The sequence below is a fragment of the Anas platyrhynchos genome, chromosome 2 (genome assembly GCF_047663525.1).
Source record: "Anas platyrhynchos isolate ZD024472 breed Pekin duck chromosome 2, IASCAAS_PekinDuck_T2T, whole genome shotgun sequence".
NCBI lineage: Eukaryota > Metazoa > Chordata > Aves > Anseriformes > Anatidae > Anas > Anas platyrhynchos.
This window is the reverse complement of record NC_092588.1, coordinates 93112973-93136120: the sequence shown is the minus strand read 5'-3', so window position 1 is coordinate 93136120 and position 23148 is coordinate 93112973. Positions and strand designations below refer to the sequence as shown.

The 23148-nt window shown below is 40.6% G+C and overlaps 1 protein-coding gene across 2 annotated transcripts in view; it reads left to right on the top strand.

The window, feature by feature from the left end:
- TRANK1 (tetratricopeptide repeat and ankyrin repeat containing 1) overlaps positions 1-23148 on the top strand; it is a 49539-nt gene that overhangs the window by 848 nt on the left and 25543 nt on the right. Inside the window, exons 2-10 of one of the 2 annotated variants that reach the window (XM_038174567.1) lie at positions 1682-1751; positions 11260-11394; positions 12931-13054; positions 13648-13798; positions 14830-14948; positions 17542-17625; positions 19464-19602; positions 20194-20325; positions 22249-22419. In XM_038174567.1, the coding sequence (XP_038030495.1) occupies positions 11261-11394; positions 12931-13054; positions 13648-13798; positions 14830-14948; positions 17542-17625; positions 19464-19602; positions 20194-20325; positions 22249-22419 (1054 nt within the window). In that variant the 5' untranslated portion in view covers positions 1682-1751; position 11260. The remainder of the gene's footprint in view (positions 1-1681; positions 1752-11259; positions 11395-12930; positions 13055-13647; positions 13799-14829; positions 14949-17541; positions 17626-19463; positions 19603-20193; positions 20326-22248; positions 22420-23148) is intronic. The other variant, XM_038174565.2, reaches the window with a different exon arrangement.

Here is a 23148-nt window from a genome sequence, read left to right as displayed (position 1 = left end):
TAAGTACACGTATGCTTACACAATGTTTTTCTTGAAAATATAACTCCATACTTGCTTTGACCATTGTTTCCCTGAGGTGTACCTTCTTACTGATATGTTCCAAAGAGGGGAAGGTAATTTGAAACTGAAAGAAACAGCTTGTTTATTTTCCCTTAGCAAAACAGGATATGCTGGGGAGCAAGGCCAAAACTGTTGCCAGTACAAGATGTGGAGCAGTCTTCAAGGAAAGCAAATCCCCATGTGCTGGGTGTGACTTCAGCCTGCAAGGGAAGGAGGAAGGGTGTTAAGAGATAGTACGTTAAATCCAGGATGGTGTATCATGGCCTTTTCTCAGGACCTGTGAAACTGAATTGATTAGTGATGCATTGAGGTCTTGCCTATAAACAGGGAGCTGTGATTCTCCATCTTTCAGTAGTGTTATTTTTTCTTGTAGCTTTTCCAGAGAGCCTTACCAAAATGGGATGTAGTCTCGATGACATGAAGGCACCCTATGTAATGAAGGATGAGCTCGGGAAGTTCCGAGGAGTCTGTAACAATCCAGTCTTTCAGGTTTCTATTGCACAGCTCATGGGTGTAAAGCTATGGTTTCACAGTGGGCGCTCAGGGTCTAAAGCAGGTACCATGCTGCTGTCTTGGCATGTGCGCACTGCTTTCCTTCCCTGGGATGGGATCTGGGAAGTTTGTCTTGTTCTTGTGACGTGCTTATGATTTCCATTGCCTTGCCATATTGCTTCCTGGCCTTAGCACCTCATCTGCAGGCAAAATGACCACAGATCCATCCTCTGGAGGATTTATTGGTAATGTTTTAGTGGCATCCTTGTCTTGAGGTTTTTCTTGGATTGCTGCAAGCTGACAGGGCTGACCCAGTGCTACTGACTGGACTTGGGTCCCACTTCTGTTATCTTGTTACTGGTCATCCTCTGAAGAGGAACTGGGCTGCTAGGCGGGGTCAGCTACATGTGTGTTTGGTGTGTGAGGGGTTGGGGATGTCAGGCAGCTGGGTGTAGTTATGAGTAATAATTGCTTTATAATAGCTTGCTTAAATAGAAACCAGTGCATGGTGGTTATCTGGACAAGGAGGACCTGAGGAGGTCATTTAGGCCAACCCTGCCCAGAGAAGGGCCCTTGGTCACAGCGGGAGTTTTCCCGTGCTTGTATTACACTTGCTCCACTTGTTTCACCCAGACTGTACATCTCCTTATCTGCCTTGTACGTACCAGGATATGATTAGCTCAGGAGCCTCAATGCTCTGTTAATATCTTGAATGGTATGTGGGGAGTGTGTGCTGAATGTCAATTAGGATGTCTTGTTTCTGACCATGCCTGTGCCCTGCAGCCAGCGCTTTACTACTGTGCTGGTTTCCAGGAGAAAGCTCAGCTAGAGCACAGTCAGACGTTTCATCTTTTCAGCCGCTTTGTGTGTTTCTAGTAAGCAAAACCACAGAAGTGAGAAGTCTTACAGCTGACTTTTCAACCACAGGTGCAGCACTTGGGTGTGGGATGTGAAATTGGGTCCCTGAGCAAGACGTGTTTTGTCCTGTGGTATGCCCTGGCTTGGTATAGGGCTCAGTACTGTGTTGTGCTCGTGGCTGCTGGAAGGATGGAAAGGTGGTAGGGTTCCTCCAGAACTGATGGTGATCTGTAAAGGTAATGAGTCACAAGTTTTTGTTGTTGTTTTGCAGGGCAGAATGAGGAAGCGCTTTGCTTTCTTATTGATAGGCTTTTGGTTTGTGGATGACCAGCTTCTCCAAGGTGAGCCGATGTATGCTGCAAGAGTTTAAAACAGTCTTTGTGAGGCATATTAACATATTTGGATATTCACAAGCATCAGTATGACTTCTCCAGACCAAACGGATACTTGAGGATGGCAATGCTAAAAATCTCAACTTCTTTCCCTCCTTCTGCATGAGGTCTCTTTAACATGTCAAGTTATGGCTGGTCAGCACTAACCCATTCATACTGATTGCAGAAATTGTATTCTTTTATCTGCCATTCTTTCAAGGCCTCTTCTCAAAGCACAGGCAGTTTCAAGATGTTTTTTTGTGCATCGCTTCTGCATCTGATGAAAAATGGAAGATCCTGTAAGAAGTATATATTTTTTTTTTTCTGCTTTTCACTGTTGGGTTTATGCCTGTATGTGTTCATGGGAAATTTCTGTAAATATGGATTTGGTAGCTGCTGTTGTCAGAAAGGTTAATAAAACTGGCAAGCAGGTAGAGCATAGACTTCTCAAGGTATAGCCTTCTCACCCTTTGTTTTTCTTCTTTTTTGGGGGGGCCTGCCCTGACATTTGCATGCATCTATACCAGGACATAGTGTATGTGTCATCCTTTATCTGGGTGATGGACACTTGGACATAGAGTGTCAGTCGTGGGCATGTGGCAGTAAAGTGTGACATGGCGATGCCTTCGTGGTGGCACTGTGCTCTCACAGCCAGCCTGCTCTTGTCAGGTAATAGCTAATGTGAGCCCCAAGGCCTGTTGAGAAAACATGAATAAACCGAATGCTTATCACATAAATCTAGCTTGTTTGCTTTACTGCTGGTCTTTTTTCCCCTCTTTTTTTCCTCCCTGCCTGTTGCCAGTTGGTAGTGTCTGCCTGTTAGGTTAGGGTGGAAAGAGTAAGAATCATTTATTCCTCTGCATTACTAAAAGAGGAATGCACAGTCTTTAGAAGTTGGGTTTCCTAGAAAAGAAAGGATGCTCTTTTTAACCACTACTTTAATTCAGATGCAGAACTCCCCAGATAGCATTATTTCACTTTTTGCTTCCATTATGGAAAGCTACTGTTCCTCAACAATAAAACTGTTATTCTACCATTGGGTAATGCCACAGGATTGAAGCCAGACTTTTGTTGTTGATACTGAAAGCTAAGCTGTAAGGCTATGTAACAACCCTAGCTCCTTCTCTGGGAACAAGCAGTTATCCTGGGTCTGGTTGGGATTTGTAACAACTGCATGGTGCTGTGTTTTAGATTTGTGACCAAAACAATTCTGATAACAAACTGATGTTTTAGCCTTTGCTGAGCAATGTTTGCAAAGCCTCAAGGCCGTCTCTGTTTCTCACTCTGCCCCTTCCCAGCCAATAGACTGGAGGTGTGCAAGAACTTGGGAGGGGACACAAGCAGGCAGGTGACCTGAAACAGATACCATGCCATACCACATCAGGCTCAGCAGTAAAAAGGGAGAGAAGGGGGCTTACAGAGGCTTTATGTAGTTTCTTTATTAAAGTACATTAACTGGACACAGATAAAACAAACAGTCTGCTCAGGTTTGCTCTCAGTTTTATGAAGTTTTCAGTATTGTCAACTTCAGATGTTCAGAAAGCACAAGCTTGCCTCTTGGGATCGATGATTGGTGTACAGAGCACAGTGTTTTTCGAAAATGGCATGGGATTGTGGGCAGTCTCTATTTGGGTTTTCAAGCTTATCAGCTGAATCAATGAGACTCAAAGAGTAGCATTGTAACCCCCTGGAATTGTCCTGCTTGTGAGGGCAGTCTGACCGAACCAGTTTGGAACACCAACCATTGCAATAACTTAAGAGTTGGCAGCACCTGAAGTACATAGGAATTTTGCCCACTGGCAACATTTTGTGGTTTAACCCAGGAGGCAGCAAAACATGACAGATATTTACTAACCCCCCCCCCCACACACTCCAGGAATGAGGGGAAGGAAAAAAAATAAACAAAGCAAATGATGCTCAGTCAGCAGGTAGTTGAAAAACTACACTGATGCCCAGTCATTCCCTGAGCAGTGGCAGCCACCCCCCAGTTTTACTGCTGAGCACAGCAATGTAGTATGGTGTGGGACATACCTGTGGGCAGTATGTGCCAGCTGTCCTGGTTGCATCCCTGCCTGGTGTACCCCTAGCCTCCTCACTGGCAGGACAACACCAGAAACTGAAACTCCTTGCTCTGTGCAAGCACTGTTCTGCAGCAACTGCAAGACTGTTGTGTTATCAGTGTTGTTCTCATCCTAAGTCCAGAAAACATCACCAGACCAGTTACTGGGAAGACAATTAACTTTATCCCAGCCAAAACCAGGACATAGCAATATGAACTAGAATAGAGTGTTTCTGACTTAACTGCATAATCTTGTGTTGTAATTCTTCAGGTATAAATGGATGTGCTTCATTTTGCTGCCAGAGTTGTGCTGGTGGCTTCAGGAGCTGTAAAAATAAGTCAACAAAGTAGATAATCTTGTCTGATTTTTTTCAAAATATCTGTTATTCATGTGTGTTCACATACACACACAAAATATATGTATCTGTTATATTCAGATGGACTTGTGGTCTGGGCAGTTGACCTTGTACCAACTGAAGGCAGAGTAATAGGTCATGTGTTTTTTAATGCTGGCCACATTCAACAGACTTTAATGTAATAGGTCTTACTTAGTATACTGGTTTGGGATTTGGGATTAAAAATGTTTACGCTACAGGAAGATGTTAGGCAACAGCAAGTCATGCTGTGCTAATCAGTACAGTGATTCTTTTGGATAATTAATTTAGATGTCAGACTTGCTTACCTGTATATCTCTTGGGTCTGCAAAATTAGCTGTAGTTGCTAAAGCCTACAGTAGGCATCCTGGTTATTTAAATGACTTATGGTTTCAGGTTTTGGCTGGCAAACTAATGTTGGAAAAGCACAGGAATTTGTGATCTGGAAATCCTGCTGCTCCACATGGGAGGGGCTGGGGGGAATTTGACCTCCTGAATCAAAACGTGGAGCTCAGATCCAAAATGTCTCATCGCATGAAGCCTTTAAAAGGCCTTTTAAAATGTGTATTGCAACTGGGGGCCTTTTTGCTGTATTGTGGAGAAAAGAATCCTTTAAATTTCCTTTAGATACCTTTTTATTTTTAATTGTTCTTTATCTTGCTTTTCTTTATCGTCTACTTAAATATAATTCTAGGTTTAAAAAAAAAAAAACAAAACAACAAACCTTACCCTAAGGAGGAGCATAACTTTTCTTGAAAGAACAGGGTTGAAATTCAACTATGATTTAAAAAACAAATAAAAAAATAATGGGGAGAGGTCCCAGATGACTGGAGACTTGCTAATGTGATGCCCATCTATAAGAAGGTTTGTAAAGAGTACCCAGGGAACTACAGACCTGTCAGCCTAACCTTGGTTTCAGGAAAGGTGATGGAGCAGGTTGCCTTTAATGCAATCATGCAGTGTATATGGGACAACTGGGGGATCAGGCTCAGTCAGCATGGATTCATGGAAGGCAAGTCCTGACTGACCAACCTCATCTCCTATGACTGGGTGACCTGCCTGGTAGATGAAGGAAAGCCTGTTGTAGTCTACCTAGACTTCAGCAAGGCATTTAGCACAGTCTCCCACGGTATTCTCCTGGAGAAACTGGCAGCTGATGGGTTGGACAGGTACAGTTGAGTACACTCAATTTGCTGTCTCAATAAGTAATATTTTTAAACTAGGTATTGCATGTGCATTGCTCAATGAGGTGATTATTTGATTTGTGTATTTAATTTTCCTCAGTTTTTCCTGCTTCCTTGGAAATTTAGTAATGTAAATGCAAAAATGTTTGCATTGCAGACATCATCACAGAGTATTTGTTTCTTTAAATAGCAAGATCTAACTTCTGACTGACCTTTTTCCTGAAGCAATCTTGATTTGAGCTTTGGCACAGCACATGGTTCTTCTGCTGTTGCCTCTTCAGAGGTGTGTGCTGCTTTTCCCCTAATTGTAGTGTATTTCATCCAGCTGAGCAGATGTGCAGATGAGGCAGTGTCATCCACAGAACGCCTCTTAATACCTCTGTGTTAACGATACAGTAGTGATTTGCAATGCTTCAGGTTCTTCTTGAGGTATGGGTGACCCGTTTGGTGATTTAAAAAATAAAAAAACACAACACAGCTGGTTGATACAGCGGTGCACTAAGGGTTAAGAAGGTTACTCAAGGGCATAGAGTGGTAACCAGTGGAATTAGAGGGAGTGGGAACCAATAAGAAGTTGCTAGGCTCAGACAGTCCCTGCAACTGTGGCAGGGAAACGGGAGGCGGAGTGCGGGGCAGGGCCATGCAATGACACAAGTGCCCTGGTCCTCAGCTGTGGGTGGGCTGCCTTCATGGGACCCGCCTCAAGTAATGATGACACCCGGACCACAACAACAGCAGAGCACCACTCCAGTGGCCTTGCCGAATATATTACAGTGGACTACCTCACTGTCAAAACCCAAGGAAGTGCCAGTTTGGATGTCTCCACAGTAGAGAACTGCATCCTTTGAGACACTCGGATGTGCAAAATAATGCTGAATGTTACGGGACCAATAGGTAAAGGATATAGCGTGCTCCTGTGGGGACGGTCAAGCACCACCTTAACAGGACTTTTTGTACTGCCTGGAGTTATTGATGTTGATTATGAGGGGGTCATACAAGCCATGGCGTGGACTCCCTTGCCACCGGTGCTTGTGCCAAAGGGTACCAGAATCGACCAGTTAATATTTAAAGCAACTGTTCCCTAAGCAGAACAGTGCAAGCAATGTGATGGGGGCTTTGGGTCAACAGAGGCCTCAACCATTGCCACTAAAAGACCTATATTGGCAGTAATGCTACATTACCCGACTGCCAACCCCCCCCAGGTGCCCCAGTCATGGTGTTAATGGTTACAGGGGCAGATGTAACAGTAATAGCCCTAAAGGACTGGCCCACTGGATGGTCATTGGATTCAACCCCAAAAGGCCTTAATGGGGGTGGGTGGTGTTTCCAAAACTTAACAGAGTAAATATATGCTTACCATTAAGTCTCACCAAGGCTTGGCATACCATGTTCAGCCATATGCTGCCCCAATACTTGTCAGCCTCCTGGGAAGAGATGTGAGGGGGCAGGGCAATTTCACCCTGAGCTTTCCGGAAAATTTTCAATAGCGGCTGTTGACAAGTGACCACTCATGAAACTCACCTGGAAAACTGAGAAGCCAGTGTGGGTGGATCAATGGCCATTTTCAGCAGAAGAGGTCACTACACTCCAAGAGCTTATTAGAGAGCAATTGGAATTAGGACATATCACCCACACAACTAGTCCTTGGAACTCACCACTATTTGTGATCAAAAAGAAAAGTGGGAAATGGCGACTGCTCCATGACCTGTGCCAGATAAACAATGTCATGGAAGATGTGGGAGCTCTCCAGCCTGGATTGCCTTCACTTACTATGCTCCCTCGAAATTGGAATATACTAATTATTGACTTAAAGGATTGTTTTTTTTTTTTTACTATACCACTTCACTCTGAAGATGCTCCCTGATTTGCTTTTTCAGTCCTGAAAATCAACATGAGTGAACCCATGGACAGATATTGTTGGACTGTACTACCCCACGGGATGAAAAAGTCCCCAACTATATGCCAGACATACGTTGCAGAAGCTTTGAGCCCTGTGTGAAGGCAATTCCCTCACGTGTACATTTATCACTATATGGATGATACATTGCTCTCTGGCCCATCCGAGAGCTTAGTGCAAGAAGTGCTGCTTGTTCTACAGCAGAAGTTGCAACAAAGAAGGTTACAAATTGTGCCAGAAAAAATCCAGATGGAGGCGCCTTGGAAATATTTAGGCTGGAAGATATTACAACAGAGTATTAAACCCCAAAATGTAGCCATCACAGTGAAAATCCGCATGCTGAATGATGTCCAGAAGCTTATAGGAAATACAGACCAATTATATAATCAAATCTTAGCACCATTGTTTGAACTTTTGAAGGGGGATATGGACACTAATGTGCCCCGAAAGATGACTAATGTGGCCAGAATAGCTTTAAGCAACGTTGAGGAAAATTTTCAGCCCAACAATGCCAAGCACATGCAGAAAATTTACCCATTCAGTTCTACATATACAACCAGAATCCACAACCTTTAGCTATCATCATGCAATGGGATCCTGCTGCAGTGAATCCACTATTGTTACTAGAATGGGTGTTCTTACCTCATCAACCTACTAAGACGTTCACAACTTATATTGAAATGTTTGCAGCCTTAATTAAGAAGGGCAGAGAATGTACCGTAGAGATAGCTGGAGAGGAACCAAAAAGCATTGTTATTCTGATAGTTAAGGACTGCCTCAAATGGTGCCTCCAGAATAGCATTGAGCTGCAAGCAGCCCTTTCGGGTTTTGATGGTCAATTAGATATGCACCTCCCATCTCATAAAATGTTCACCTTTTATAACAATGTACAACTCGAGGTTAAACCCCTATATAGATGGCACCCTGTCCAAGGACAAACTCTTTTCACTAATGGGTTGGGGCAAATGGAAAAGCTGTAGTTACATGGGAACAAGGGGGCCAGACGAATCACGTAATAGAAAACATTCAAGGCTTCCCACAAATAGTAGAATTACATGCACTAATATTGGCATTTAAACAATGGCATCGGCTCCCAGTGAATATTGTGTTAGATTCACAATATGCGGTGGGAATGTTACAATGAATTAATCTTAAATTAGGAACATTCAGAATGAAGCATTATTTGCAGCATTCAAGGAAATGCTATTCCTTGTTGAGCAATGTGCCTATCCATACTGCATAATTCATATTAGGAGTCACACCATTTTACCGGGTGTAAGGGGAATGCCTGAGCCGACCAGCTAGCTAATATAGCATTGTAAGTACCAGTACCAAATACACTATCTCAGGCTTGTTTGTCACATCAATTCTTTCACCAGGCAGTGAAAGTATTGTACAGACAATTTGCCATCCCTATAGGAAAGGCAAAACTCATAGTCCAAACCTGCCCAGATTGTCAATGGCAGACAGGCCCACTGACTACCATGAATCCTAGGGGCCTCTCCTCCCTATAGATTTGGCAAACTGACGTTAATCACATTCCTGAATTCAGAAGGTTAAAATATGTTCACGTATCCATAGACACCTCTTCACATGCAACCTGGGCCACAGCAACAGCAGGCAAGACTGGCTGTCACATCCAAGCACATTTTTGTGCAGCCTTTGCTGCCCTTGGCATCCCAAAAGAAATAAAAACAGATAAGGGACCTGCATATGTCAGCCACTCTACAACGGTGTTTTTCCACACTTGGGGTATCATGCACAAGACAGGTATCCCACACTCACCCACAGGACAAGCCATAGTAGAATGAGTCCACAGCACGATAAAGGACCTGCTAGCAAAACAAAAATGGGGAGACTCAAGAGACACCACAGAATAAGTTAGCTAAAGTAATCTATGTTTCAACATGAAGATGTACCACCCCTTATTAAGCATTTTAAAACAATGGAATCAGAACTAACATCAGTTAAAACATGAAAGGTGATGGTTATGATGCGAACTTGGATAGCGGGGGGGGGGAAGAACCATACCACCTAATAACTTGGGGATAAGCTTATGCTTGTGCCTCTACAAGACAGTGATCATGATGGGTGCCAGCCCGTGGTGTGTGGCCTTGGTTGAGATCACTGCCCTCCTTCAGCTCTGCAGTTTTGATGCCTCTTGGGTCTCAATCCAGCTCAGATGAAACATTTGGGTCACCCTTGCCAACATGATGGGACAGGACCACATGTGTCTCTCGATGGCCAGCACAGACAATCTGTTCATGACCTGCTTGGTTGGGATTCTGTTACCAGATAAATTACAAACAAACAAAGCTTGTAGCTTTGGTCAACAGTAAAAAAATGAATGAGTTGTCTGATAAGCTAACAACAAGCTCACTGGGACTAGAGTCCTGGCTAAAGGGATTAGGAATAACCAGGTGGCTAACGGAGTTGGTAAAAGGTGCGATTATTTTGCTTATCTTATTTGTTGCAGTTATACTAGTTATACCATGCCTGTTGCACTGTTTGAAAAAAATGATTAATGACTTGTTGTGCACGATTTGGCTTGTAGAAACAAAAAAAAAGGGGGAATTATGGGTGACCCATTGGATGATAACCTGGAGCTGATTGATATGGCGGTGCACTAAGGGTTAAGAAGAAGGTTACTCAAGGGCATAGAGTGGTAACCAGGCAGAATGAGAGGGAGTGGGAACCAATAAGAAGAAGTTGCTAGGCTCGGACAGGCGTATAGTGGGCTACGCGTGATCAAAAGGAATGCACCAATCAGAAGTTTGTAACAATGCGTGCTAGCCACGTGCAGCACGTGTAGCTGGGTCAGAAGCTATATAAGATCGGGATTGGAACAATAAAAGGTCTCCAGGTCTCGACTATCCTGGATTCTGTGTCCTCATTCACTTCATTGAGAAGTGCTGTAGAGAAAATGTCAGTATTATTTTTTGGTTTGTCTACAGGCTCATATATTAAGACACGTCTAGTTTGGTTTACATGAAGAGATTTTACAGGTTCTGTTAGTGGTTTACAGATTGATACTGGTTTTGTTCTGCACCTGTTAGTACTTGGATAATAAATAAACCTGTGCATTCCTTCTTGGGGATTTAATCTTACTTGCTAATACTGAGATTTGTGAGATTAATAGAGCCATTCAAAGGTAATGGAAGTGGCGTTTAAACATAAAATCCAGTTGTGACAAATGATTCTATTCAAGGCCTTAGCATTCTATTTTATCACCTGTTTTCTTGACGTTTTCTCCACATACATGTAGCTACTTTTCCATTTGTATTTGTTTACCCAGCTACTGGAAAATGTGATTACTTTTATGAGGAACCTGGCATTACAATTTTAATTATGAAATATTTTTCTCAGTCAGTTGCAGTTGATGCGTGTTCCGACCTTTAATTTCTCCAGGTTCTATTAATAACTTTTTAAAATTCGATTGAAGGTCTTCATGCACTATTAATATATATTGTAGTAATCAAGTTTCAAAGCAGTCTTGTATGGACTGGATTATTAAATGTCTAGGCAGAGAGGCCAGACAAAGGAAAACTCATAAAGATAAATAAAAAGTAAATAACTTACATAGCTTCATATGTTTCTGAAATATATGAACTCTATCTCAGATTCTTCCTCCAGCATTTAACGTATATTTACACACGTAAATAATTTTGAATCTTAATTTTAAAAAGAGCGCAAGACTTAAACAAAAAAAAAAAAAAATGTGTTCCAGTAATAGATTTGGTTGCCTGACGTTGTTTAAAAAATAGCTGGGAAATTGATATCAACAGCGAAGATGAGGTTAGCACATGAGTTGCGTTTTATTATTCCAACTGCAACAAAAAGTTGTTTTTTTTGTCTTCCTTTTCAAATATGCAATTCCTAAGGCAAAAGTTTAAATGGATTTTGGGAACAGAAGTGTCTCAAATCAATGCTGTTTGATTTTATTTTTTTTCTCTTTCACAATTAGCATGGATGCCATGCAATATGCACAGTTTATGAAAAAAGCTGGGAACGAGGATTTTAAAAATGGAAGTTACTCTTTGGCCATCAGAAAGTATGATCAAGCTCTGCATATGCTTATTCAGATAAGGCAATGGATCCTGTAAGTATTCTTTGATTACCAGATGTGAACCATTGGGTACAGTACTACAATTAACTGAAAACCGTTCCTTTCCCCTGACACTTGACGTTCTTGTATTTTTTGTCACACTCTTTGGTATTGCAGTTTTATCATTAAAGAGGAATTGTTTTTGATGTGTATGTGGTAGATAAGTTAGCAATATCTGAATGCTTTTATATAAATGTTAATTATAAATGAGTATAATTAAAACTCAAATTAATTTTCCATATCCTTGTTGGTTTGTGTTAAATTACTTCTGTTTGAAGCTGATATTGTGGATTGATGTTGCTGTTGTTCTACGAGGTACTGGTCATGTCCACGGGTCATGAATTATTTTTAAAACAATTAATGCAGGTTACTTTTTTGTTTGGACTTTCTTAGTATTCTAAGATCTGTTCAAACTTTTTAGCCAAAGAGTTCTTTGGATGTTTCTTTCCAAATGGTAAGTGCTTGTTGTCATCAGTAAACATCAGTTGCTAACATTATTAGTGGTTAAATAACTGCGTATTGTTAACTATTAAATATTCATTGCTGCCATGTATTAGCACTGATGTTTATCCTATTTAACACCAGCCAGTTTGACTGTTTGCCCTTAGATTCAGGGTGGTAAAACACAGCCTAGAGCGTATGGGGGGAGTGGGACCAAGCAAGGACAGAGCTTAGGAAGCCATCTCCACTTTCCAAGAAGCAATAACTTGTCTTCTCGCATGTTTTGCTCCTGGGCTTCTCTTTGCCATAGGTTGCTTTGGCTGGATTTACTCATGTGCGGGAGTGTGCTCTGAACATGTCTGGTGAAGTTGAAACAACTTTTTTGAGTGCATGTTAGTAGATAAGAATAACGTGGAGGATGCAGCACCATGCTACATACTGTTTTAAGTTCAGGCAAGATAGGCTTCTCAGGCTTCCCAGTACCCTGTGGTCTGTAGTTCTGTAAGTTTTGGGCAGCTGTTTCCAGAAACTCTCTCGCATTCAAATGCATGTACTTTAGTATATTCTGTTCTCCAAAATACATTTATTTTGTTAACTGGCATAAATGTAAATAGTTCTGTTAACTTCATCAGCTTCTGATACAGTAAAATAGCTTTTGTATTTTGTTGGATCTAACTATATTTAGCATTTGTTCTACCTTTCGTATGTCTGTTTTCTCCTATTCTTGGCCACAAACCTAACAGAGTATCTAGGTATATCTAGATGGTCTAAGCTGTCTCTAAATCCTTCTAGAAACATAGAATATACCATGTTGGAAGGTATGCACATGGATCATTGAGTTCAGCTTATACTGTGGTATTTCAGTGGGTTGGTCTTCTGCTTCAAAGGGGACCAGGGTATCGCTTAAATATCATTTAGAATGTCACTAAGATTTTATAGCTGATGTTCAAATGATCTTTACTTGCTACAGCTGTTTTTTCTCTCCAATTTTGTTAGGTGGGTGATGGTTTTATTTCTTGTTGCTATCTGTAAAGTGTCTTGCATCCTTTTTTAATTGAATAAGCAGTTATGCTGGTAACGTATTTTCAGGTGTTCTGAGGACATAGCTGTGTTATACTGCAACAAATCAACTGCCTTGTACAATCTTGGTAAATGGAGAGAAGCAATGTTTTCAGCTTTTGAGAGCTTACGCTGGAATCCAGAGTATGTTAAGGTATTCAGATGTTTAAGCTGTCTTTTTTTGCCTGCCTTACATTTTAAAACAAGTGTCAGTATCTGCTTCTTGTTTTGTTTTTAAGATGTGCTAAGCAAATACAGCATAAAATCATAGAATCAGTGTGTGGCTCTGCCACGTGAACATCAGAATTATTAATGTAGTAGTACTTCTAATAAAATGAAGCAGCTCTCTTTTGCTTGCTGTTTCTTTCTGGATCCCAACAAAAAAGTCCATAATTGCTAATAGTATATCTTCTCATCTTTTAGTTATTTTCCAATTTTTCTATTACTCTAGTTATCTAGGTATAGTAAATAATATTTATCTAGATATAATAGATAATATTTATCATTTTTGTAGTATTTGCAATGACATCAATAGCAGATGGTGAATTACAAGGGATTTGATTGCATTTTTTGGATATGTTTGAGAAGCTGTGAAAATAGTAGTACATGCCATTTTATAGCGTAATTATTGAATTATTATTATTATTCAATATTGAATAATTGAATTGAACATTCTTGATCTAATGTGATCAAGATCTGAGTATTTTCCTAACAGTGGTGTGGTTTTCTTTTTTTTTTTCCCCTCAGGCTTATTACAGAGCTGGCCACTCATTGATCATGTTGTCAAACTCTTTTGAGGCAATTTCTATGTTTCATAAGGGTTTGATACTTCTGAATGCTTCTGTAGATCAATCTCAGGTTGCTGATTTTATAGCAGGAATATTCACAAGTGTCAACGGTAAGCTCTGGTTAAAACCTTCATCTTAGAGCCTAAAACTTTAAGCCTTTCAGTAGTGGTGGGGACAACACAAGTCCTTTGTAGAGCATCCTTGTTGATCATTTAATTGGCCCTCAGCACCACAGGTCTGCTTGGAAATTATGAATATGTTGAGTAGCTTAATTAAAAGGATGGAATAAACTTGTTACATTTGCATACAGCAAATATCAGTGATTCCAAATCACTGTGCGGGAAAATGTGTTAACTTGCATGAAGACATCAGTTGTAGAGCAGTTAGAAAAGGTTAAAATTCAGAGCCAGGGAGCCAAAGCTGGGTATGCGGAGCTCCAGATCTCTAAGGCTTTAGTGAATTTTCTGTTCATTTAGTTTTTCTGCAAACCATTCTGCTTTTCCTTTTAGCTAAGTAGATTTGAAAATAATTAGAAGATAGCTTAAATTTAAGCTCATATTGTAGTGTATTCCTGTGGGGGACTGTCCCTCAGCTAATAAAGGACACCAATGGGAAGACAGAATTTGACCTTTCTCTGCCATTATGTGCTTTTTTTCAAGTAATGTTTGCTGTATGTCTCCCTTCTCTCCTCAGTTTCTTCTTGTTTGCTTTTTTTTGTTTGGCTTGCAAGCTTTGTTTGATGGGACCTGGAGGTGTGCCAAAAGGTTTTGTGTTGTGCCTGTGCTGCATTCACCTGAACTCAGCCCCATATTAAGGATGTTGATTAGCTTAGCAGCATCTACTAGTGGCAATATCACCATGAAGTTTACAATGTTGTGGAACTTAGGGGTGTTTCTTGAGGGCAGGTTTTATTTTTTTCTGTGTTTAATGAAGACCAGCTGCTGGTAACAAGGCACCATTTCAGTTGAGTCGCCAAGGCATGTAGTGTTAAATAAGTCAGATTTGTGTTCCCTATTGGCATTCTTCTGGGCACTAATCAGTACTAAAACTGTCCACGTGCAGCGAACTAATTTAGTTGTAGACAGCAACTTTAAAAGCTGTGTATATATTAAAAACTTTCCATAAATGCTTCTTCTTGCAGATGAACGAGTCTTTCCACCAACTTTTCACCATGCATATGATTATATTTTCAGTGCAAGGTTTAATGCACTGATTTGGCAAGCAGTGATGGAAAAGTTGGCCCAGAAAGGAAAGTGGCGGGTAAGTCTGTCCCTGTGAAAACAAGTGTTATGTATTGCTGTGTAATAGGCACTCATTTGGTACCTGTTCAGGGTAAGCTTGTGTTACTTTTAAATTGAAAAGAAAAAAAAGTATTTCCTCATTCAAATGCTTGATTTTTAGACTTCAGAAATACTCCTAGTGCTAAATAACTCCTGAAAATAATTTCTCAAAAGGATAAATTAACCAAGGGTCCTGCTCATCTCTTGCTGTTGTCTATGTAATTGTGCTATCTAGGGGTGTTTATTCTTGAAAGATGTTAAGGGGAGAAATATGTGTTTATTAGTGGTGTCCTTTTGTTGTGTGGCTAGGTGGATTTTTGAAGCTGCCTGTGAAAGACCTACAAATAGAGGAGCATCTCAGTGGAAGTATACAGTTGTTAAAGCCAGAGTATTTAAGAAAATCAGAAGGATAATTTATTTTAATCCTATTATCTTGTATTGACTGTCTCAAGAGGATATAGCCAGTCTCTTTTTAGTTGTGCCTAGTGAGGGGATGAGAGGCAAGGGGCACAAATTGAAGCACGGGAGATTCTGGCTCAATATGAGAGGGTATTTCTTCAATGTGGGGGTGACAGAGCACTGGTACAAGTTGCCCAGAGAGGTTGCGGAGTCTCCTTCTCTAGAGGTATTCAAAACCTGCCTGGATGCTATCCTGTGCAATGTGCTCTAGATGATCCTTCAGAGATCCCTTCCAACTTTGACCATTACGTATGTCTGTATGAAAAATGGATCATCATCACAATTATGAGGTATTGGTGAGGTGCTGTCAGGGGGCTGCTGGGCTCCTGTGATGAGACAAGGCTGGGGCAGTTCTGTGCAGACACAGTCAGTTCTAGCCAACTCTGATTGTCTGACTGCAGACAGGACACAGCAGGGCCCAGCAGCCATGGCTGGACATGTTGGGGAAACTTAGCTAAGAAAGGGCAAAATGTTGCATGGCCATTTCTTGCTTTCTGTTCAGGAGGTTGGTATACACGGGGAGTCTCATCCCCATGAACGTTAAAGGTCATTTGCCAAACCAAATCACAGCATAGAATTATAGAATCATAGAATATTCCAAATTGTCAGGACCCACAAGGATGATCAAGTTCAGCTCCTGACTCTTTGCACGACCACCCCAAAATCAAACCTTATGTCTGAGAGCATTGTCCAAATGTTTCTTGAACTCCCAACAGGCTCAGAGCTGTGACTGCTTCCCCGGGGAGCCTGTTCCAATGCCCAACCACCTCTTGGTGCAGAACCTTTTCCTAACACCTCTCCTGTCCCAGCTCCATGCTGTCCCCTTGGGTCCTGTTGCTGTCCCCAGAGAGCAGAGCTCAGCGCCATCCCCTCTGCTCCCATCATGAGGGAGCTGCAGGCTGCCATGAGGCCTCCCCTCAGTCTGTTTTTCTCCAAGCTGAACAATCCAATTGACTTAAGCTGCTCCTCATACATCTTGCCCTCTAGACCCTTCACTATCTTTGTAGCCCTTCTTTGGACACTCTCTGTAGTTTTATGTGTTTCTTACATTGTGGTGCCCAAAACTGCACACAGTACTTGAGCTGAGGCCACACCAGCACAGATCAGAGTGGGACAGTCACTTCCTTCAACCAGCTAGTGGTGCTGTACTTCGTGTACACCAAAAGGGTTCCCCCATCACAGGTGCAGAGTTCAGCACTTGTTAAACTTCCAATTGTTGGTAATTGCCCAGTCCTCTAACTTGTGGAGATCTCTCTGCAAGGCCTCTCTGCCTTCAAGGAAGTCAGCAGCTCCTTTTAATTTAGTATCATCTACAAGCTTACTTAGTATGCATTTAGTACTGCATGCAGATCACTGATTAAAACATTGAAGAGAATTGGCCCTAAAATGGAGCCTTAGGGAACCCCACTAATGACTGGCTACTGACCAGATGTAACCCCATTTACTATAACCCTTTGAGCCAAACCTGTCAGCCAGTTGTTCATCGTATTATTTTCTTGTCTAGCTGTATGCTGGACGTTTTGTCCAGAGACAGTATCGAAAGCTTTGCTGAAATCCAAAAAGATTACATCAAATTCCCTTGGTCAACTAGATGGGTAAGCTTGTCATAAAAGGAAATTAATCTAGTTAAATGGAACTTTTCTGTCATGAGCCCGTGTTGTCTATGACCAGTGACCTCGTTGTCCTTCAGATGTTTTCCAATAACTCCCAGAATAATCTTTTCCTTAATTTGACCAGGCACTGAAGTGAGTCTGACAGGCCTGTGATTACCAAGGTCAACTTTCTCACCCTTCTTGAAAAGGGTCTTTACTGGAAGTGTACTGGAGAGACTTTTAGCATCTGATCTTTCTATGTAGTTTCTATTTCTGATTAAATTTTCATTGATCATAGCTTCCCACAGACTACTATATTGTTTTAATTTGTATATTACATTAAATAATGTGTATTACATTAATTCATTTGATAATGTATTGCTCGATCTCCCTTTCCATTTATCTTAAAAAAAAAAAAATCTGAAATGTTGTTAGTCCTTGTTTTGCTCTCCTATGACGTCCAGTGAGGCAGTGGAAAATAAAGTTTCTAAATGTGCTTATAAGATCACATTTTTTTTCTAGTCTTTTTTATTATTGTTGTCCAAGAAGAAAGAATTACCCGCCAATCTCAGAGTCAACCAGTTATCACTGAAAAATCTCTTAGAGGTAATGTATCATCCTTTTTTTCTTGTTTCTTCTTTCTTTAGAGTAAAAGATTTTCCATCTTGTGGGCAAGGCTTGTAAAACAGAAGAAAGGAAAATAATATGGAAACTAATATATGGACTTCATTATATTAAATCATCTCTTTTGTCTGTTTTCATTTAATCATTAAAAAAAATCCTTAATTTGTATAGCTTCTCTAGGTAATTTAATATTTCATTTAATTAATCACAAGACGTCTTCCTCTCAAATACAGCAAAATACATTCATGTCAGACCTGGAACCTGACACTACATTTAAAGTAGAAAAAGTGTTTAACATCTGTTAAGTTGGTTTGTTTTCCAACCAGGATAGCCCCCAGTATTCCTGGGATAGAGTATTACCATGCTTTGCCAGCCTGCCTCTGGCCCACTTCATGATGCTGAGTATGATTACGGGAGACTGAGCTCGGTACTGTTGGAATTTTCTCTTCTTTTGGTGCCGCAGATTTTTGGTACACTGCTTAGATGCAGGCAGCACCTGCTGAACTGTCTTGCTGAAGGTTTTGACACTTCCCAGATGATTTAGGGAACCTGGGCAAGACAGAAACAAGTCCTCATAGACCAAGTAGACTTGTAATGCGTTTTGCTGAGGTGACGACATCTGCAGTGGAATTCCATCTTTCTTGCTTTAGTTTATGTTGTGATTCCTCTTGTTCTGTGACGTTTGGGAACCTCCAAAGCTTTCTGTTGTTATGGAGGGAGGAAGGGGTAGTGTTGAAAGAAAACCTTCCAGCTGTCAGAAACTGCCACGCTTATGTGTCTTTTAACTGTTGCTGCTGCCTGGCTGTGCTTGCCTTGTGCGTGTGCAGGAGCAGATGGCATCTGTAGCAGTAAAATGCACAAATGGAGAAATTGTCTGAATACTGTTTTTTGAGCACCCCCTCGTGTCTAGATCCTTCTGGTATATTGTCTCAATTCCCCTCTGAGCTTCCTCTGCCTACCTCCAGAGCTCCTGTATTGCAGCCCCCCTTGCTTGTAGACTATACTTCGTGTTCATTAAGTCCTTGCTGAAACACTCTTTTTTTTTTTTTGGTTCAGCTGCCTTCTGCTCAGTCTGTGCTCTTGATCTTGGTGTATAAATTCTCCTGTAAAATCTATACTTCTATCAGATCACCTTCTAGGGATGTATTTGGCCTAAAATCTGTCTCCTAAAGGCTTAACACCTTTTCTTTATGTGAGCAATCATACTATCATTGCTGTCTTAATGATCTTAATGTCTAGATGATTCCTGAGCTGGATGAGAGAGCAGTGCCTTGTCCTGTTTTTTCCATCCATGGTGCTCCTGACCCGTATATGGAGACGTTACCTGAATTCCCTATGCCTCCTTCTCTCAGACAATTGCTCCCTTTTTCCAGTTTCATGTATTTCTTCAGTCTTTTCTTGCTTTAGGGTAACTGTCTTCATAAGCTGCCTCATCTGAGCTAAGAAAGTGCAATTCCTAGTTACAACAACAGGTACAGTGAGATGCAGTAACATTCAATAGCTGTATAAGGCAGAAAGTTACTCTCAACTGCACTGAAGAAAAACAGAAATAGGTATTATAAAATAGACTTCAGTTTCAGTGCTTTTCAGAGCATGACAAGATTCTTTCAAAACTCGTGAACATGTCATAGGAGAAACATACTTGTTTTGAGCTTCTACTGAAACTGTACATATGTAATAAATGCTTGATTTTAACAACGGATATGGTATGGTTGTTACTCTTCCGCCTATTCCTGTCTATAAAAAAACATGGAAATACGATTTAAAAAAACACTGTCTTCTGGATATGTAAAATAATGTGTTGTTATTCTCTTAATCAGACTTTTGAGTCATATGGATGTGATGGGAAGATGCAAGACGTAGCAGAATTAGTCAAATGGCTAATTTCCATTGGGGCAAAAGTTGAAACCATTGGAGTTTATCCTCTTCATGCTGTTATCAGACTATGTATCAAAGCAAGTAAGTTACATCCACTGTTAAAGTCAAGTGTTATCTTCAGAGAAGTGACAGGGGTTTTTTTGTTTTGTTTTTGTTTGTTTTAAAAAGTAAATCTAATGAGATCAGATCATATCGGTATGACCTTGCATGTATCAATGAAACACATTCTTAAAGTGTTTTAAACTACTCTTGATCATCTGTGCTTGATAGTGATACAAATTTAATATGGATGTTCTCTTTTGTGGTTTGGATTGTAAGAGTGCTTGATATGGGTCTTCCAGAACCTAAATGTGTCAGCTTTGATGAAAATACAGTATTTCTTCTTGCCATCTCAGTGTGGAGCAACAATTTCTCTATGTGCTAAGGTCATAAGTCTTCCTGAGTGGCACATGCTGCGAGTCAGTGAGAGTGGAGCATCGTGTCTCCCATAGTGCAACTGGCTGTTACCATGATTTCTTTTATGTATTCTTGTCTCTTACAATGCTTGAGAAAAGGTTTCATACAGGTGCATCTTCCCACTTTACAGTGGGGGGGAGGTGTAAAAACCAAAAAAATCTAATTCTGTTATATCTGTCTACTACTTATAAAGAATAATTTTCTTGATTATTTCAGGAAGGAACCATATTTTTAGGTGGTTATTGACTCAGAAGCCAGACTTGAGGGATACAATAAACCAGCAAGACAGAGACGGATGCACCCTCCTGCATATTGTGGCATCTTCCAGTGAATACTCCCGGAAACACAGTAAATACCTTCTTTTTATTCCTATTAGTGATATATATATATATATTTTTTTTTTTGTATTGGTGTGTTTGTTTTCATATGGAAAAGTGAAGAACAGAAGAAAACTTCAGACTGTAGTGTTTACTATTTTGGGCTAGGGAAGAAAACGAGACAGCCCTGTTATCTAGATACAGACTTTTATAGTAGTAACCAATGATTAAACATTTCAGCAATTCCCTTCTAAAGCTGTATACCTGATTTGGTGACCACCTGCTTTGCTCCTTGATTTGACTCGTTTTGATTTTTCCCATAAGTATGCTTTAGTTTTTAGTTACCTTTTAAATCTTGATGTGCCTGTAAAATCATATGAGGCCTTTAGGAAACCTGTCCTGAGTGTTGGTTCTTGGTGTTTTTTTTTGTTTTTGTTTTTGTTTTTTTTTTTTTTTTTGTTTTTGTTTGTTTGTTTGTTTGTTTGTTTTTGTTTGTTTTAGCTAGGTGAAACTTTAATATCTAATTAGCAGTGCACATTATCAGAGGTGAAAAATGAAATGCTTTTTTGTTCACATTTTCTGTGATACTACTTCTAACTTAGCCTGGCTTTTTTCCTTGTATTTCTTACTCTGTACACTAGGTTGGCAAGAGGAAACAAGCATCAGAACCAAGATAACTCCACGCTTCACAGTCACTGAATGCAATGAAATTCTGGTGGTTCTCTTTATAGTATGAATGAGATGCACACAGCCTATATCTAATTAATTACCTTTACTAGAAAGGAGCCACACTTCTATTACAGCAGTTCCATCTGTTGCTATAAGACTCCCGTGTTTCCAGAAGAAACCATATATATATATATTTATAGATACATAAAAAACAAACAAACAAAAACAATTAAAAAAAAACACTTGCATCCCTCCACTTACAAAAAATAACCCCTAAAGTAGCTTGAATGGTCTGCCTTAGACACACAAAGCACAACAGTTGTGTTAGCTTGCATCACTCTTATCCAGGTCTTGCTTTCAGCACATATAACAGACTATGTGTTGTGGTGCTGTGCCTGGGGGAAGCGTAGTGGTCTAACACTTCTTTGTGCAGCATTGCTCAGCATTCTCCTGCATGACTTGGTATTTTGGTGTTCCTGTGCTCCTTCAGCTGTTCTGTTGGCATGGCTTATAGCAAATAAGCAGCTCTTTGAGATGAATACAGGCAACTGCTTGCAGAGCTGTGAAGCGCCCCTGATAGTGCAGTGTGACACAGTAAGAGAGCATGTCATCTTCCAGAATATTAAATACTGTGTCAAGACCTTAAATCACTGTTATATGTACTGTATATATGTTTTATCTGTAATCAGTTTCAAAACAAGTATAGTAATTTCCATTGAAAACAATGGTACCTGCCTAGTCAAAGTAGAAAGCTTTGTTACAAGGCTTTATTACCACAAAAATGTGTTTCATGCTGCAAAGGAAAGAGAATCAGTACCTAGCTATATATATTCAAACATGAATATGTAAGAGACTTTGTTTTGTTAAGTTATCTTATAACCAATAGAAAATCCTCCTTATTTATTTATTTATATACCAAGCAGTTTGCCTAGAGACTGGAGAACAGGACTGGGGCATAAAGGGAGGAGATGTATTCCACCTGCTGCCTCTGGCCCGTGATATGCTCTTGAGGGATCAAGTTGCTTTGTTTTTGTTCCCTTTTCCCAACTTACGCTAATGAAGATAGGGTTTCGATTTTTTTTAACAGCTCTTTGGTTTCTTCTTGGGACAATACCTAACAATACTTTTGTGGATAATACCTACATAACATTCTTATGACACTGGAAAAAATAAGATAACTATTTTTTAAATAAAATTATGTTGTAACTATGTCATGGTCTTTAAAACAAACAAAGAACCCGAACAATGGGAGTTACTCTTCTAATGCTTTTCCTTTTAATTTTAGGTCAAACAGAAGATGTGCTCATGCTCCTGAGCTTTGGGGTTGATCCTACCATTCCAGATGCACGGTCAAGATACGTCATAGATATCTTGAAAAAGAATAAAAACTTTAATGCTGTCAAAGCAGTCAGAGATCACACTGAGAAACACACTTCTTCCTCTGTGGAATTGGAAGGTACTGCATGGATTCTGTACTTTTCCTGTTTTTAAATTATGTGTTTTAGGTACAAAATTGTTTCATTTGTAATTGGTAATATCAGGTGGGTTTTATGTAACCCTCTGTATGAGTCATCACACTAAGTCAATGGTGAACACTTTGTCCTTGTCTGAAGGTGTCTGCTGTCCAACTATGTTCTTTACTTACCATGCAGTCATGTAATAAGTAACTAACTACAAGTTGTATCAAGTATCTATAAGCTGCTGGTGTTTTTTTTCCCTTAGCACAAGGCTCCACCTCCCTCCCCCCCCATGGCTAAGTGCCAGGTCCTGCACTTTGATCACAGCAACCTCATGCAATGCTGCAGGCTTGGGGCAGTGGATGGAAAGCTGTGCAGAGGAAAAGTATCTGGGGGTGCTGAACATGAGCTGGCAGTGCCAGGAGGCCAAGAAGACCAGTTGCATCCTGGCTTGTTTCTGGAATAGTGGAGCCAGCAGGACCAGAGAGGTGATCGTCCCCCTTTCTCACTATAAGAAGAGCATCGAGGCCCCAGAATGTATCCAGAGAAGAACTATGAAGCTAGTGAAGGGCCTGGAACACAAGTCCTGTGAGGAACCTCTGAGGGAACGGGGGTTGTTTAGTCTGGAGAAGAGGGTGCTCAGGGAGGAGACCTTATTGCTCTCTACAACTACCTGAAAGGAAGATGTGGGGAGCTGGGGTTGGCTTCTTCTCGCAGATAACTAATAA